We start from the raw sequence: 19,016 nt of genomic DNA on the forward strand, positions 1-19,016 counted from the left end.
ATGACAATTGATTGTATTGGTGTGTACTATCACCTCTTGAAGAGTTTTTCCCATCTTTTCTGAACCACCCTGTATAAACCTTAGCTTCAGAATGTGCAAAAACCCCTTTCGACAACAATATAACATAACTCAATGTCAAGATAAACAAATATATCCCATGTTATAATATTGGTCTATTCCGATCTTGAATTGCGCATACATTTTTCATTTTTTAAAGATAAGTGATGTCCCAGCTAACGAATGCCTCATCTTACAAATTTTGCATCTAATGAAGATTTTTCTGCCTTGGTTAACAAATACAGATTCGGCTAATAACATTCTCATTAATATGGATGCACGTGCTAACAAAACACAGCCACATTGTCAGCTAAATTTTAGCGCCAATCATTACATCAGAATTACTGTTATTTGCATGTGTGAGTCTGATTAAATCTTGTCCACCTTGCAATCTTTTTCCAGCTATAGGTACCTCCACTTCTCTTTCTGAAAATGTTTAACCATTTCATATGAAATGTTTCAGCAAATAGAAAATGCATTGCAATAAAAATGGATCCTACGTTTTTTCAAAGCACATGATCTTTCGGTGCAAGACTCAGCGTCAAACTGAACTGTCTAGGAGCTTATCTTTTCATTTGTGTGTATCAGAGACAGAAATGAGCTGACCAAAACACAAATGGATGGTGTGACACCTAAAAACTCAACTGAGTTGTGTCGACATCAGCTTTAGTAGACTAAATAAGGTGTTGGTAGTGCACATAGTGCAAAATAAAAATATTCATAAAATTCTCATTTATCCAGTTTTGAAGCTCTTTATTTAGTCTTCAGTCAGTTTCAATCTCTCTTTTTTCATAGAAATCCTTGGTGTTTTAAAAACTTACTATCAAATTTTGGGCAGTATCTAGAGCTACTAATAAAACAATTTTCCATAAAAAAACCTATGGGAAATCACATTTTGATTTAAAAAGATTTTGGCCCAATGAATGTGATTTCCGGAATATATATCTTCGTTAGCCAAGGTATCACTGTATTGTTATTTTCCAGTTAAAATTTAGGTGTGCTGTGTAAACCAATCAGAACAAAGCTGGATGCAAACTGAATTGTCAATTTATTTTTAACAGGAACAACTCAGTACATATCATACATCTCATTAGTGCTGCCATATGTATAAAGTATCTTTAGAAAAAAGAAAAACAAGAACAGACAATTTTAATGTTTCAGAGAATGGAACTTGAATGAATGCAGCGAGAAATGAAGACATTCACCAGATGTACTGGGGTAGAGGGTAGGTAAATCATGAGTAGCGGATTTATATCACGCAAGACATATAATGATGAATCAATAACGATCACAACCATCACGTCGATATTCCTTTTTCATAGGCATATTCTGGTATATATTTGCATAGTTCATTATTTTCCCATTATTTCGAAGTAATTAAGAGACAAAGGAAAACATACGTTCATATACTTTTAAAATTCTCAGAAATCGAATATTGTGATCGGGATCTTCATGTTAGTAGTGTAAAACAAGAAAACGGTATAAAATAAATATTTTTTTGTTGCCTAATTTTTCAAACACAAAAAGCATGTCAGTGAAAACGGCCTCCACAGTATATGCTAATAACACGAAACATGCGAAAATACACTATTCACAAAAAAGAAATTCACAAAGAAAAGACTCATTTGATTATAGCGGTAATCAAATGATTAAAACGACGGCATTTTTTCTCTAATACAATTGTAATTATATCTAGATACAAATACATATACATACATATTCTGGAGGCACTATCATCTTCAATCGGTTCATATTCGCAACATGTATTACATACATATATATATATATATATTGACCATTAGAGTCCACAGGAAAAAAAGAAAACAAAAATAAAAATGTATCGAAAAACAAAAACCTCATTTACATTATAATGAAAGTGAAATCGACTTTTTTTTCCAAGTTGGTTCCTCTGACAAATCGAACTGATTATAGTTTCGCTGTTGGAATGATCACTCATTTGTTTTTTTTTTCTTCTCCCATTTTCAACTACAAGAAAATCAAAAAATAAATAGTCATTTTTAAGCTGGAAGAAATTTTTACATATAATATACACATTTCCCTCCCTCCCCGTTCCAAAAGAACAAAACAAAACACACATTTGTTTCCCAGCTTCGCTTAAACTGTCAAAATGACATCAACGACAAACAAAAGATAAAAAATGATATAATTCAACTTGTTTGTTCCTACTTAGATTTTGACGGAGCGTTCTGTTGTTGCTGCTGCTGCTGTATTGTTTTCCTCGCAACGTCACTTTTACGCCATAACACGATCTCCTGAAAAATTATGTATACACCAAATTATTATTTAAATGAAGTTTACACAAGAGTGGTCATAATTTGCAGATACAGGAGCCTCTAGCAGCCATAAAAATCAACAAATACAAATGAAATTCGAGACATAGTTGTTTCAAAATATGTGCTCGAGAATGAAGAGAAAACAAAAACCTAGCTTTTGTGGTTACGGTCACCGTAACAAGACTAAAAAACATTAACTCACTTTTATGCATTGCAAAGCATGCATTGCATGCATGGGTGCAATGAAAAGCCATGAATGGCCTTGGAACAGTACCCTCCCAAAGCAGAATGTTTTGCATGTTTTACATTGTTCTGCAACAAGCCCTCAACTGACTGGAAATGTTAAGGTAGATATTCCCATAATAGTATCTTTTACACTTTTCTTAAAATTCTTCCAGATTGTCCTGCAACATATGACACAGATTTCGTCATATTCTGCTATGGGGAGCTGTACCTGTAGCACCATAAATGCCAACACAGACAAAGAAAGAAGATCTAACAAAGTAGTTGGTGCTAACTACTCAGAGAGGAACTTCTGGGGGCAGAAATGTGATCTGCATTGGTTGTTTCTATATGCTTGTTTCTTTGCTTCCACATGCATCTAGTCCCAGTGTTTATGGTGCTACAGCCACATTCCCTATTCTTACTTCAACAAAACACATTCAACTATTATGAAACTGCCAAAAGTTTGTAGGGGATTTATTGACATGTAGTTGTTTCCTTATAATAGCTGAATGTGGGAACTCTCAGACCAGGCAACATTGGGCCAGTCTTTCCTTATTTATTATTCTGGTAAACTTCTGTTCTAAAACAGGACCTAGTTCATCTGCATGAAAGAGCAGGGGGAAGAGGGATGTTGGAAAAACATAGACAAATCATATCCTGACTACTCACCCCCACACCTGAGAGAAAGGATAGGCAGAGTAAATCTAGCTTACCCACCTCCATGTACAGGATTCAAATCTAGACAGCCGTCGGAGGCAATTTCAGACAGAAACTCTTATCTGCACTTGTAACATGTTCTGAAACAAGAAGACATTGGCTAATCGGAATCCAAAATGGGCCTGAACATGCAACGACCCTTGCATAAATTCCCAGGGGTTCCCAACTATTGTTACGAACATCAATAACATAAATGGCGCTATTGAAGGTGAAACAACTTGACTGAACTACAATACCAATGACACAAACAGGACTATCCAGATACATGTATATAACTTTGTATATAACATTGTATATAAATTTTAAATGGTTTTGTTATCTCACGACTTGATTTATCAATTCATGATGATATATTTTTGTTTATTTTTGCCTTTTGGTAATACAAATTTTTTTGTGGTTGCTGCCCAATTTAGGCAATTGTTATAATTCGAGTTCTAAAATAAAGGAGCCTAGATTTGCCCATCCTTAGGGGTCGTTCAAGTATTACATCATCATCGATGGGGGGGGGGGGGTTTAACATGAATTAGGATTCAGAGGGGCAGAGCTGATGACGAAATTTCTCTGACAAGAGGGGGGTTTCAGCGTTTTGCTGACAAGGGGGAGGGAGGGGGGGGGGTCAACAAAAGTGGCTAAAAATGTGCTTACGTAATACTTAAACGGCCCCTTATAGAAATGCTTCAATGTCTTGCAAAAGATGCGAGGTGGAGTGAATCTGGTTCTGTCATGCCATGTTTAGATTTCAAAAGTCACATTTTTTCATTAACTGCGGCTGTTCACACCATATATCAGTGTTTCTAAGAGTGTGCAGAACGGCTCCCACAACAGTGACCTAGAAATATTGATTTGTGTGCCTATTTTATGCTTTGAAGTGATGCTTTTATAAGTTATTGTTGTCAAAAAACAATGAGTCCTGGTGTGATCACATTAAGTGTTGTGCACACACTATATTTAGTTTGTATTAAGCAAGTTTGAGCCTTACCGATGTTCAGCTATAGTTGTGGTTGTGTCAGTGGAATAAGAAATAGCAGTAATCAAATGACTTGAAAATAGCGTATGAATCAACAGATTTGTCAAGAATATGGTGTTAAGGGAGGAAAAAGACAGTCTGAGACTGGAAACACGAATCTCTTTGTAATTTATTTCATTTTTCAATTGAAAAGAAATAAATGACTTTTTCCTGTCACATTCTAAATTATTAGATTTGAGTATTTAAGTTTGAAATACATACAGGGGACATCATAAAATAACTTCGCCAATATTTAAACTCCTAGCAGCTGCTAAAATCAACAAATACAAATGAAATTCTACGCATACGTGTTTCGAAGTATGGGCTTGCGATTCAAATTTTCATAGAGGAAATGTGTAAGAGGAGCATGTTCGGTTAAGTAGTAGTAGTATGGGCTTGAGAATAAGAGAAAAACAAAACCCTAGCTCTCCCCATATAATATATATGTAAATACCTACAGCCATATTAAGGGAAGGGGTTCTAAATTTTTAACATTTCAGTACACAATGGCAAATAATTTCCCAAAAATGTGTACCAATTATAACTTGATAAATGTGAATGAACAAAAATTTCTTGATTTAACAATTTAGAATATATAGATTTTGATTTACATTTCTATCAAGTATTAGCAAGCATTATAAAATTAAAAGATAAAACAATGGCATATACATTCCTATCAATTATTTTGGATTACTAACCTGCTGTTTAAAGTACCGTCTATCCTCTTCATCCACGAGAACTAAATTCAAATAATAACGAACGGAAAACTTCTTGTTTATGTCTTTCATGGTTGGTGTCAAATCATACCCTGCAAGGAACACTCGGATAGGGATGGATTCTCCTGAATGATAAAATAACAACGTTAGTTGAAATGCTCAAAAGTTGCGACAAAGGGAAACTACTGGGTATATTCACACTAAAACTTCATAAAGATGGGAATAGCTATACCTCGCACAGGTGCACCATCCATGATTTCGTACTTTGCTACTGTTTCATTGTCGCTATAAGAATTAGGACCAGAGCCAGTCGTCTCACGTTTGATAATGGCTATTTCCATGTGTCTTATCTTGATTCTGACCAATAAGAAATAGATTTTGCCGACAATAACATCTTTTAAGTGATACCTATGTGAATGACGAAAAACAAATTTCATAAGTTGAAAAGAAAAGCATCAGAGGAACGCAAAATAACAACTTGCAAATAAGAGATTCAAAAACATTTTTTCCTATTTTAGTGCTAGTCTGTGCTTCTAATGAATAGCGCAGCACCAATCTTATAGTAACTTGCAATATTGAAGTATTTCTTTATCCATTATATGCATTTTAAAATTTACTCATAAAATCTAAATATAGTATTGATGAGTTCACTTTACAATTGAAGACTGGAATTTAAAAAGGCTGAGAGTGTGCCATTTTTTCAAAAATAGTTTTTCCGCAAATAGAAGTTCTGCATGAAATAACATGCAGAGCAATTTCCAAAGCCAATGCAATGAAATAAGGCTGAAAGTTCCTTGACAATTGGCTAGTTTCTGGTAGCTCTCAGGATGTAGTATTTGATGCACCTCCTAATACATCAATTTTCCTCGAAATTTACATTTTGGCACTTATAACCTTTTCAGTTCCCATCTGCAATTTCCTCTAAAGCAGTGGTTCTCAACTGCCACTGTGCAGTTGTGTAGGCATCGTACTGGACTCATCCTGAGGATCCAGGTTCGATCCTTGTTGACGGCACAGTGGTGGGCAGCTGAAGTTGGATTTTTGCAGTTTTCCAGCTTCGGGTCATGAATGTGAGCTGGTTTCCCAATTGAAAAAGTCCCTCTGCAGGAAGCAGGCAGGCCTACAACACGATACTGACAAAACATGAAAATTCAAGCATTTCCATCTTTACTTCAGAAAATGGAAGCCAGATGGCAGCATGAGCACGAAACAAGCACAACTCGACAACATAAATACGTTAGGGCCAAGCATACACTCAGAACACACATTCTCCGGCATGGACCAATTTGTTACAAATTCCATAGAGGAATGTGTATGAGGTGCATGTTCAGTTAAGTAGTAGTGGTTCTCAACCTGTGCTTTGTTGAGTCTTAAGGGCTCTGTGTGCACTTTCCAGGGGCTCAATGACTGCTGCAGTATCATAAAATAATGTTAAATGTTATAAATAAACAAAGATGCCTACAGAAGTTACGAACTAAAAAAGGCTCCACCAATCAAAAAAAGTTGAGAACTGCTGCTATAGAGAGTAAATTGCAAAATATGGCAATATAACAGGAGTTGGTGTAAAACCAATGTCTAAATACGAACTACTCTGGCGCATAAGTTTCCAACCAGTGTTCCGAGGAACCTTGGGGTTCTGCAGTATCAAAAGCTACAAAACTTTTCATCAATGTTGTAATAAATATATCTATGTTGCTTCAGTGGAACAGTCTCCTAGTTGTCAACGGCTGTGTGTGAACAAGGAAATGTTGGAAACCTTTGCTTCAGAGGATGTTAACTTGTTTTCCTGTTCACTTCTGATAAGAGCTTTATCTGTCTTTCCTGCCTCCCACAAGAGCCTCTAAATATACCCCATATCCTCTAACTGCGCCATCTCAACCAATCTGATTGTTAAAGGATCTATTGCTGCATAAATCCAATTCAAAAAATAAAAATTATCAAATTTAAAAATTTAAAACATAATGAAGCAATAAGTATAAGATGCTCATTATTTTTGAGAAAAAAAAAGCCAAAGATCTATTTTTACCAGTTAAAAATAATAATACAAACAATAGGTGAACATACTTGGATTTGTTGTATTCAAATTCAATGTGTAGACAATCTTCGATACCAACTTCCATTTTAATAGGAGAATTGATTTCTGGGTACTGAGACAATGTGTGAACTATTATCTCCATCTCTTTCACGACATCTGAAAGCCTTCTAACTATAGTGACTCTTAAAAAATACCTGTCAATGAGAAAAATACAACCCAAGATATAAGAATTTTATTTGCATTAAAACAAGAAACATCAAAGAACAACAAACTGAAAATTTACAACATTTGGCAAATAATTTTTGCACCAGTCATTTTGTGCACATACGAACTTAAAGTTTGAATCTGATTCGGAAAGGCCTCACACTCAGAAAGAACAGTCAGCTGTCTCTGCCAGGAGTTGAACCACAGTCCCCTTACAACCAGCCACAGACACAAACCTGCTTTCCTTACCATGCAGAGTAGTGTGATGTGCTGAGTAGAGATATAATTTTATCCCTTAACCCTTTTCATGGCATTGATATCTTGCCCCTTAAAGATCGCTGACAAGATTTCTCATCCAAAAGCAAAGGGAAGAATTTATTCCAACTCTCCCTGGTTTTTTTACCTCTTCTCTCATCATACCAACCAAACCTTCATTGTAATCCTATGAATGGAAGTTCGCCCCGTCCATTCTTTCTATACTCCCATTTAGTGACCCCCCCCCCCAACATATAATTTATCTTTCTATTATATGTATGAGAGAAAAAGGATACATATAGGGCAAAAGAAAAATCTATTGAACTATTTCCTCCCCTTTTCTAACATGCTAAAGAGGGGAAACCAGTTTTTAAAATTATTATTAAAGTTAATACTTCAAATAGAGATCATCCAAATTTGTTGCCAAAAGCCTGTATTAAAAAAAGACCCTTATTTTAGCATTGACAAGCCCAGATATTTTATAAAGTAAATTTCTCAAATGAAAATTTTTTCTTATGCCAGTTACTTTGCACCTGCTGAAAATCAGAGAAGAAAGCCTACTTCATTAAAAAAATATGCAGCATTTCAAAGGGGCTTTAGGGATTTCTACTATGCTGCCGAAAGGGTAAATCCAAGGATATGCCTCAAGGTGGGTGCAATAGACACAGATTCTTTCCTTTATGTATCGCGAGCTGAGAAAAACAATCTTTCTCTTCCCTCAAGTTTGTAATTGCAGCCAATTTATTTTTTCAGGAAGAAGGGGAGGGGTTAAACATAATATTGCTATCCTCTCTACTGTAAATGTTTGTGGGTAAAATTTTTTCGCTTTATCCTCAAATTTACTACCCAGGGCAAGCAACTACCCCCTCTTTTGCTCTCAATTCCAGCCCTGATTGCAGTGTACATCATTTGAAGACAGATTTAATTAACAACTTATTTATGTTTTTCAAAGCCTATTTAACAATCAAAACAATATCTTGTAATTTCAACTACCTTAAACGAACATTGGCACCAGTATACGATTCATAAGGCTTCTCCACATTCACAAATTCAAAACCGTATGCAATGTTTTGGGTAAGCTCTCCAGGCTTTGCTAGGTCCTTGACTAGTGACGTGAATTCATGATGGTTGCCTTTATCATAATACAGCTCTGAAAAAAAAATTCATACATTCATATAGTAATGTTAGATGAAATAAATACTTTTGCTATTGTTTCCCTGCCTTAACTGGAAAGGGAATATAATAAGGGTTTTCAATACAGACAAATCTTATGAGTCTTACGTCAATCTACTCATAATCATCACTTTAATCTCTTGAAAAACATACGATGAGGTTTGACTGCTTCAATAATAAGAAGATAACTATCTACCTATATACGATATCTACCTGTAATGATAAGAAGATATTTTTACCGATTTGTCCAAGAAACTCTACTTTGATTCCCTGGTGTTCAAGTTTAGTTCCAGGCTTCCTTAAAGTTATATTAGCCTAAAAAGAAAACAAATAGTATAAGATGACAGTGGTTTTCATTTGATTAAATACTCAAGTAGGGGAATAAACAACTTTGATGAGAAAGAAAATAATCATTCAAATTTTGCTGTAGCAGTCGCACTTGAATCACTGGCAGGGGAAACTGTTATACCTTGACCGTAGTAAACCTTGAAACACTTCAAATAGTTTTAATAGTATTGAATGCAGGTTGATGTTTTCGAAATTTAAGAGATTAGAAATACGTGACCTCACAACTGAATGTTGTTTCAGCTCTTTATCTGTGACCTTGACAACGATTTTGCAAGTAGCCACAATTTAGTAACAAAATTATGTGCGCTTATTTTTGCCCTGTTTCTTCTCAATATTGTGCGCATGTGAATTTAGTGAACTCTATTTTGTAATTATAATCTATGCAATCACCTGATGAACAATATCAAGCACTATGAATAAAATTATTATTTTCACAAATGGTGGAACATTGTGTACCTTGAAAGAAAAAAGATTGTGTACCCTGGAACAGAATAAAACTTGAAATTCTCTGGTTCGCCTTCGAAAAAATACTCAACTTACACAAACTTTTAATACTTTTTCGTTTTCATTGAAATACAATTTATACTTTAAATTTTAGTTGTATACTTCTCTTACAAAAAAACTTCAGCTACCCCCATTTCTTCTCTTCCATTCACCTTCAGTTATTTCCTATTAGAATTTGTTGGGAAAAACATAAATTTTAAAGTGTGAGGTGTTTCTAACAAAAAATTTTACAAAAGTTTTTAAAAAGTGCATCCCCTTAGGAGGAAAGGGAACAAATATTCTATTGCTCATTAATGCCAGATATAGCAAATGTTGATGTGACAGATGCTATATCTCTGATGCAATCACCTGCCATTAAAAGAACTGACAAAACTAAAGACTGAAAAACATTTAATTTTTCCTTTCTAAAAGTATATTATAATTTACAATTATGAATTTCATCTCACATTAATATGTTACTACCTCCATTAGTTACTTTTGGGTAAGTATATATAGGGTGTTCTGTTAATAGACCAGCAAACTCAGAGAGTTGTTAGTAGGCATCGAGAGGAACAAAAATTGCAATGGAAGATGGTGTGGCAAACCATGTTGAGAGGGGTGAAAATTGAAAAAAACGAATGCAGAATGTGTGTCCAGAGGAGAGGATTGGATGCCAGTTGATCGCTGAATACATTCGTGGGTTTGCTCACCATATCTGACATAAGCAGCATCACAAAATACATGCGTTGGGGTAGGATCACGTGATGCGGACGACATAAATTAGTGCTATTGTGGTAGTAAGCACGTGTATCAGTTAGATGAGTATCGCAGGTGTGGAAAATGAAAATTTGATTTTTGTAGAAGGAAAAATTATTTTCGTAGCAACAAAAATGTTTTTGTACCAGTATTTATCAGTTTTGTAGCACTTTATAATTTTGGCAGTAAATAAAATACAGTTTTTATATGCGCATATGTGGTAGTGTACACAGGACTACTTTTTACTTCAAAAAACAGTGTTATCTCAGCTCAGAAGAGGGTGTCCCCCCCCCCCCCCCCGTACAAAATACATAGCGATTTCCCCTAGAAGAAATAATTATATATATATTTTATAATTTTTAAATAAAAAATTTTTTGAGACACTTCTTGATATTTATATACTGTATAATTTTACATTCTCTACAATATCAACAAATGAGAGGCTAACATATGGTATTAGATTTAGCTTGTAGACCTAGTAATCACTAATTTTAAAAAAATCACTAAAGAAGGGACTTGAAACACTCATTAGAAAAATAATTATTTTTCTTGTTTTTGCCGCTGATGCAAGTCTAAGTTGTGCTTTTGTTCTCTTCAGTTTCAAACGTTTTTAAACGTTTGATCTTGCTTCTTTTATGAGAATTTACCTATTTCATATATAAAGTGATAAGTGTTTCTTTTTGAGTTCACTCTTGATCATTATCTCAGTTTGATTCAACATACTTCGAGATGACTTCTTTTCCTAGGTCTTTCTTAGAATATTAGAAATTCTAAGAAATTTAAATATAGTGATTAAAACTATAGAATTAAATTATTTTTGACTTAAACTATATCAATAAAAACTGTAGAATAATGATTAAACTATTAGAAATTTAATAGAATGATTCTATTTTTACAAAAAATTCAATCTGAGTACAACTGTTTCCACTCTATATTTCTCACAGATTTGTGATTGCTCTATGTCATAGTCTCCCCAACTTCTTGTTCCATCGCCCTCTTCATCAGAAATTTTTCCCTCACATCGCCCCCCCCCCAACTCAAGTAAACCCATAGGATCCTATGTTAAATCAGTAGGTTCTATCGTCCCCCTTGGACCATTCCATCGCTCACCAGGGGGTGATATTGCCCACTTTGGGAAACACTGCTCTATGTATTTTATTTTCTAGCATCTTTAACAGATTCCAGTCTCTCGTTTTGCTTCCAAGTTTTCTACTATTCATTCTCTTGATATGACATTTCCTTTTACGTCATTCACTAACATGTTTAGTGTTCAATGGAAAATGGTTTCCGGTGGTTCTCAACTTTTTTTGACTCATGGAGTACTTTTCAGTATATAATTTCTATGGCGGAGCCCTACTTTACTGGAGAAGCCCTTTTTTTGCACATAATTTTTATGGCAGAACCTTGTGGGCTTTCTTATTTACTTATTTATCAAATTTAGTGATTAATTTCATTTTCCTTGAGTCACTGTGGAGCACCAGTTGAGAACTGCTGATCTAGACACATGGTCACGGTTGGTTTCAAATGAATGAAAACATAATTTGTGTAAGTGTTGCGCTTGTTATGTGTTCAAGTGTTGCCATCTATCTTCCAGATAAAAAATGTGAATGAATTTTTTCTGCAAATTTCAAAATATGACTGTGTTGGATGGAATAATTTTCAGAAATCATTGTAATTTCTGATTCATTTCATCTAGCTGGAACACAACTCAGATAGTATACAGTAAATATGAGTAAGTTTATGAAGTAAGTGAATATAAAGCCCAGGATAAGAGATTTAATGACTAAACTGCCTATGTTATTTCACACCATATTACTCATGGCATTTACAAATCTGAGAGTTTCCCCTAGATAATTTTACTCATGTGGCTTATATGCCAGAGAGACACCAAAATGATTATATTTTTTAATAAATAAACCTGTGAAACATTGTGACCCGGGTGTGCATAGAAAATAACGACCTAGGCAAACCACATTCTTAGATGTGGAAGCCCCTATAGCAGTCGGTATAACTGCTCTATCTGAAAGCAATGTAGCCTGCATGGGATGACCGTTAAAAAAAAAAAAGAATATATCCAGGATGATTTATTTCACAGGTTTGTTAGATCATCTCATATTTTATGATACAGCCAATGTTTCTCATAACATTCAGATCTTGGAGGGGCAATTGCTGTCCTCTGGAACTGTGTCTGTTTTGGAATTGGCTATAAACTGTAGATCCCAATACAATTAGCCCTGGTATACAAAATATGATAATGATGTGACAAAAATGGTCACTGTAGCTGTGAGGGATGCTAGCTTGTTACCTTATTATTTTCATTATCAGAGTGTCTACCACATACCCAAAGAAAAGTTTTGTGAATTTTTGTTGACCTCCACTTGGCTGCCTAAATAAGCTTTACTGGAATCTTTCATCAAATATCTTTCCAACCAATCATGATCATGGTTCAGACAAGGTAATTTTAATTAATGCAAAGCTGGAAACCGCAATTTTCCATTGAACACTAAACATGCTGGTGAATGGCATAAAAGGAAATGGCATATCAAGAGGATGAATAGTAGAAAATGAATAATAAAAAACTTGGAAGCAAAGCGAGAGACTGCAAATCTGTTGAAGATGCTGGAAAATAAAATACATGGAGCAATCACAAATCAGTTAAAAAATAGGGAGTGAAAAAAGATTTCCTCGAATTGAATTTTTTGTGAAAATGAATCAAAGGAGTCTATTTTTTTTGGAAAACATAGCTGGAAACAGCGATTGAAGGGTTTTTGTTGTTGTTTTATGGATGAGCTGCAATTCACATAGTTTGAACCCATTTTATACATTGTCGGAAGCCTAGGCGCTGAATCATGGGGAGGGGAGCCCCCAAGAAATAAAATTGTGGGGAGGACAAATGACATCAGCAAAAAGTCAGCTTCTACTGTGACATAACTTCAAAGTTTCTCCAGGGAAAATTTTGTTTTCGGTGCAAGATGGTGCAGAATTGAAGAATTTCAGCATTTTTGTCGGAGAATGTAACAAACGAGAGGAAATTGTCAATTTTTTTCAATGAGAAAATATGTTAACTCCTACTTTATCAAATCGTATCACTACATAGCCTCTGCATGGCTAGCTTTAAGATCCATGATGTCATTGGACTACTTTAGATGCATCACTAATCCATAAAGCAATTTTCGTAGCTATAACTGACATTACTGACCAGTAGAGTGATTTTTGCTGCAATTAGTTGCCCTGTCAGGTGCAGCAAGCAAGCATTCCAGCCCCCCCCCCCCTCCCTGTAATGTTGAAGGAATGAAAGGGCAAAATTTTGCATCCTTTCTGATCTGGTGCCCAAAACACAAGACTCTACTCTAGTTGCTGCCCTTGCGGTAGATGGCATTGCCAGGTATAACCCAAGTGGTCATTTCCCCCCCCCCCCGTCCCAGAGTCTGTAAAAGTAATGATCAACCAAGAGGTAGAGTCATTGATCAATTCAAAACACATTGCTGTCTTATTAAATATCTGCCGGCAAAAATGAAAAGATAAATATTTGCATATAGGCTAATTCTTCTTCCGAACCAGTAGAACAATTTTTCATTGTAACCTTTATTACATGAAAATATGAGAATTTCTCCCCCCTCTAAAATGTGCTAATTTTTAGGGTTCAGCTTTTACAAAGGTTCTCATTTATCTCAGTTTTAGTGGCCCTAAAGCAAGGGAGTCTGCTTATACATGAGCATGTGTGGTATGTTTATTCCATTAATACCACAGTATGCTTTCAATAATAGGACTTGGTTTCTTCAACAACTTGAGGAGCCTAGGACACTTGTGTCACTCTATTCTAAGTAACATCACTGATTTCATTAGTGAAGATACATATCGATAGTTAACAGAAATTTGTATGCTAGACTATATATATGCTATCGTAAAATTTTGACAAGAAATTACTAAATCTGAATAACTGATAATTATAAAACAACTTACTTTTCCAGAAACTGACTCTCCATCATAGAAGATGTAATAGCGTTCCTTTTTGCCATCTTCACCTTTTATTTCAGCCATTTTTCTGGACTCTGCGCCATCTAAAACAATGTCTATATCGGCCGATTGGCCAAATCCAAGGAAGCTCTGCAATGAGAAACACTCACATGATTCAATACTCATCCACTAAGGAAATTTTCAAACCAGCCTTCATGAATCTGAGTAACACATGTGCTATGGAAACATCCAATGCAGATAAAAATATAAAAAAAAACAGGGTTGGCAAAAAAAAACTGAGTTCCCCACAAAAACCCAACCCGTCTAGGTTTTTCAGAGTTTTTTTTGTGAATATGATGGCTGATTCTTTCTCAAACTGAATTGCAATTTTGCTGCACATTAAATCAGTTTTGTGTGTGCCAGAAGTTTTAACACGTTTAATGAAATATGATACAGTGGTGCCCCAAAGCAGGATGTTTTGCACTGTTCTGCAACAAGCACTCAGCTGAGTGGAAATGCACTGTGGTGAAAATGTCCATAGTTATGTTTTTTGTACAGTTCTTCCAGATTGCTCTGCGACATACGTTGCAGATTTCGGTATATTCTACTTTTTGGCAGTGGTGTACAATCATTCCTTTTTCTTTTGAGCTGTTCATAACTCCTGTTTACCATCATTGGGCAATTTACAACCCTTTTACCCCCCCCCCCCCTTTCAGAGGTAAGTGAGTTGCACGGAAATTGTGTGTATGTAAATCTAATTAGGTATGCTATATAACTGATACTTAATATACTTAACCGTTGGTGTGCGTATCTAGTGTTGCGTATGAAGTTAGTGCGGCTATCTGCATTTTGAATTGTGAGTGAAGTGTAATGCTTGAACATTAGTACAGTTGTAGAGCATACATCAGAAAATGGGAAGGGGGTGGGGGTCTAGTGCTCCAGGCATTGGACTAGCAAGGGTGCCAAGTCTGATTCTTTGCTCGTTCAAGAGAACCTCTGAGAACAAAGAAGTGGCTATTGGGATTTGTAACGTTCTTTTCCAAAAGAAAAGAAAGGTAAGAATTCATTATAAGTGCATACAAAATCTCCAAAGAAAATTCCTACAGATTCGAATTTTCTATGATAAAGGACCAAAAAAATTATCTATTTCTTGAAAATTCCTAAAATATGACAAATCGCTCGAAAACACTTAAAATATAGCCAATAACTCAAAAATGCCCAAAATGTGACATCATAAAAATCTGAGCTTTAATGATATTCACTTCTCCCATGCATTTTGCTCTATTCAGCTAGTATATATAAGTTAATATATTTTTAAAAAAGGCAAAAAAGGAAGTTGTTTTGCTAAAGAATATATATTAGTGGCATTTTATGGGATACAACAAATGATTAGTAGCAAAAACCCAGTGAGTTTTTGTGGGTGAGCCTACACATTGTATACAAAAGAATCATGGCCTCCCCACAAGGATAGGGCTGACCATGCTCCAACTCGGGAGCCCGGGATGATTCTCATTAATTCTTGTTTTTTCACGCTATAAATTAGCTCGCGAAAAGTCTGGTCTGGGGCCCACCAAAGGTCTGTCTAGGGGCCCTGCTCCAAAATGTGGGGTGGGGGTGCATGGCTAGAATAACATCCTCTTCTCTCATGCAAAGAAATTGCATTCAGCTGAAATAAAATACAGTGAAACTCCTATATAAAGAATAATAAAAGGAATGGTGAAATTTATTGAAGGTTAACAGACATGTCAATTTCCTCAGACGCTCATTTTATTAATTTGAGGAAATAAATCTGATCTATGAAATATAGATGAACAGATTTTTTTCTTCTTCACAATATATTCAGGAACGTTTTTTTTAAATTCAAGAGTAGGATTGACTTACATCTCCTATCGATCTCTTTGTATTTTCAGTCAAAAAATGCTTCAATTAAAGATGCAAAATTTCTCAAATGCAATCTATGAGCCACTTTGAATTTCAAAAACCTAACTACGTAAATTTATAGTTAAATATTAAAAAAAATAATAAATGTAGTGAGATTGAGACCATTTTTCTGTTTTTTTTCTCAGTCTAACTATATGAAGGAAAGACTTTTTCCTTGATATTATGCAGAAGTGAAAGCTGAAAAGTTGGAAGTAGAGGCATAGTAGCCCTTCCTTAACTTCAGCAAATTGTCCCCAGGTGACGCAATAGTGAGATCTGAGATCAAGATGTTTTTTTCAGCCAGTCATTTGGCTATGATGGCATTTGTCATAGACCACTAGACTACAAAGGCAATGAATCCTCTTTCCTTAGAGCTCGTGTGTGTACGGAACGAGGCTATACATGGATAGCCAGACCCCCTCACTCAGGTCAAAACAAGTTACTTTTTCCCACAACGACGTAGGAATTTTCTTTTCTGGATTTACCTTCACATCAGCCAGCTGTTGAAACCCTTTGTCGTAATAGTAGAGAGTGGCATGATCTTCGGCCCTCAAAGCTGAATATGCCAAAATCTGTGACATACATCACAGAACAATCAGTGCTAATGCAAAACAATCTGGAAGGACTTCAAGAAAAGTGTAGAAAATACTCTGAGAATTTTTACTGCAGATCATTTACAGTCAGCTGTTGCAGAACAATACAAAACATTTTGCTTTGGGGATCTTTGGATACATTGCCATCTGGTGGAAGTGTCAGCAATGTGAGCTTTGGCCCAAGTTAGTTCTGGCTGTTCATATACAGCTCCGTTCAGCACACATGAACTCTACGAATTCCATGTATCTCTGCCTATGCCTAATTAGTTGCAAAATATTCTATTGTTTTCTTTTTTTTTAAATTATATTCTAAAACAGGACTCTTCCCCCCCCCCTTCTTTTTTTTCTTCAAGCTAAAATTCTGCATTTTTGTTATTCTCAGCCATTGTGAGGCATTAGAATGGAATTGCTTAATGCAGTGGTTCTCAAACTGTGCACCACAGAGCTGTGGCCTAACAAATGTTTTTCAAAGAGATTCTTTGTTAATTTGCTCTGGGGAGCTGCGGATAATCAATGATTAGGGTGAGGGGGTGCAACGTCTACGTTTGTCAAAAATTATGATATTTTTCATATGTATACAATACGTGTTGCATAGATCCCTTGAGAAAGTCTCTCAGAAAAAAAATTTGAATGTGGTCAACTGATCAAGAACTGAAGAGAAACATTTTTTTATCTGTAATAATGTCAGTTGCCTTCACCATGGAAAGGCCATTGTAAAAACAGCTCCACATGCACGTGGAACCCAGTCAATAGTAGGGACTAATGACATTAAGTACGTAAATGTTTATCAAGAACGTAGGGAGGAGGGGAGATAACCCCTTCTAGCCTCTTGCACAGTCATGCAGCCTGATAACAGTTATTTGCAGGAAAAAAAAATAAGTATGGTTAAACCTTTAGAATGCACAAAAAAAACTTTTGATGGAAAAAAATTGATAGCATTATCTGAAGTCCTGATAACTATAAACTAATTTTTCCCCATTTCTGATATAGGTATATTCCTTACAAAAGTGGTAACAATATCCAAAAGATAGCATTATCGTTGATTCTAATAAGCAGCATTGACTATATTTGAAACAGAGTCCCAGTTTTTATTTTACAATCTACAGTTTTTATTCCAGAATAATGTTTTTACTTTTAACCTGTTGTTCATTCTATATGTTGCTTCAAATATCAATCTGGATCCCGTTATCTGGTCTAGGATGTTATTTTTAAACTTGATCCATTATTTAGTCTAGAATGTATTATTTTTAACCTTGGTCCTTTGTTTGAACTAAGAATGTTTTAACAGTCATAGTATTACCCCTTTTTTGGTGAAGTTGGTGATTGTTTTTCTTTGGCAAGGCAGCCGTCCAAAAGCATGACTACATTTCACTCTTGGCAACTTATCATGCTTTTGGACATTTTTTTAAGAGAAAAGCATATAGTGTAACCCCTTTTTTCAAAACAGGGTGTTATGCTGTAGCTGCTCCTTTGTCTCTTGACGTGTTATATAATGAAGAGTTAGCATTTAAAAGTCTCTTGCTATTATACAATCAGTGCCGCAACTAGATACCACCTCGGGACAAACCAGCATTTTGGCACCCCTTGCCATGTAGAAGCAGTTAAAGGGTAAATTCAGCGCCCCCTTCTGGTTCAGCACCCGGGTACTAGACCCGCCTGCTAGTTGCGGCCCTGTATACTTATACATAAAGTGAATATCAAAAAACTGAACAATATAACTGTATAGAGATACAAATGATAGCTTATTTCATTGAAAATTAACTAATTATTGTGAAAATTTTCAAATCAAACAACTCTTTTAACAAATTTAGTATTGCTTTTACATAAATGCCCTTTACTTGACTCCAATCAGTGAAAACCTCTTCATCATTTGTTAATGATGCTATAGTGTATAAGCGTAAGTATTCGACTATCCAGTGTATCACACACAAATATAATTACAATCATTATGAATAATGCTAAATAATACTGACCATGTTGAAACTAGATGTGATACTAAATAACTGGCTTTTTAAATGAAAGTAGGCGTATCAGTGACTCTCAACACGTATCTTCATCCAAACCATATAATGTCACCTTTCATCTAGAAATTCAAGAATAGCCACGCTTCGGAGATTACTGTGTAAAGATCGAGACCAATTTATGATATTATCAATTTATAAATGAAATTCAAACCCAATATTTACCATTTCCCCCGATCCCCAAGTCGACCAAAGCAGTAATGTTGGGAGCAACACACAACAGGCTCCTTCCGCCTCACCTGCGGTAACAAATCAC

General features: G+C 35.3%; 1 protein-coding gene across 2 annotated transcripts; it reads right to left on the reverse strand.

Annotated features, from left to right (window-relative positions):
• Positions 1-1,086: 1,086 nt before the first annotated feature.
• On the reverse strand, positions 1,087-18,994 carry Vps26 (vacuolar protein sorting 26). Of its 2 annotated transcripts, none has more exons than XM_089249332.1 (10): positions 18,926-18,994; positions 18,713-18,822; positions 14,233-14,376; positions 8,922-8,997; positions 8,503-8,659; positions 7,080-7,244; positions 5,248-5,423; positions 4,998-5,140; positions 2,245-2,330; positions 1,087-2,043 (listed from the first exon to the last, which is right to left on the reverse strand). In XM_089249332.1, the coding sequence occupies exons 2-10, from the start codon at positions 18,713-18,715 to the stop codon at positions 2,040-2,042; spliced, it is 954 nt and encodes a 317-aa protein (XP_089105458.1). In that variant the 5' UTR covers positions 18,716-18,822; positions 18,926-18,994; the 3' UTR covers positions 1,087-2,039. The 2 variants fall into 2 exon arrangements, with proteins under 2 accessions (XP_089105458.1, XP_089105457.1); XM_089249331.1 differs by having other exon boundaries at positions 18,713-18,845; positions 18,926-18,992.
• Positions 18,995-19,016: the final 22 nt, after the last annotated feature.

The sequence above is a fragment of the Pholcus phalangioides genome, unplaced genomic scaffold (genome assembly GCF_987345545.1).
Source record: "Pholcus phalangioides strain wild (caught in Gottingen) unplaced genomic scaffold, Ppha-v1.0 ptg000022l_1, whole genome shotgun sequence".
Classification (NCBI taxonomy): Eukaryota; Metazoa; Arthropoda; class Arachnida; order Araneae; family Pholcidae; genus Pholcus; species Pholcus phalangioides.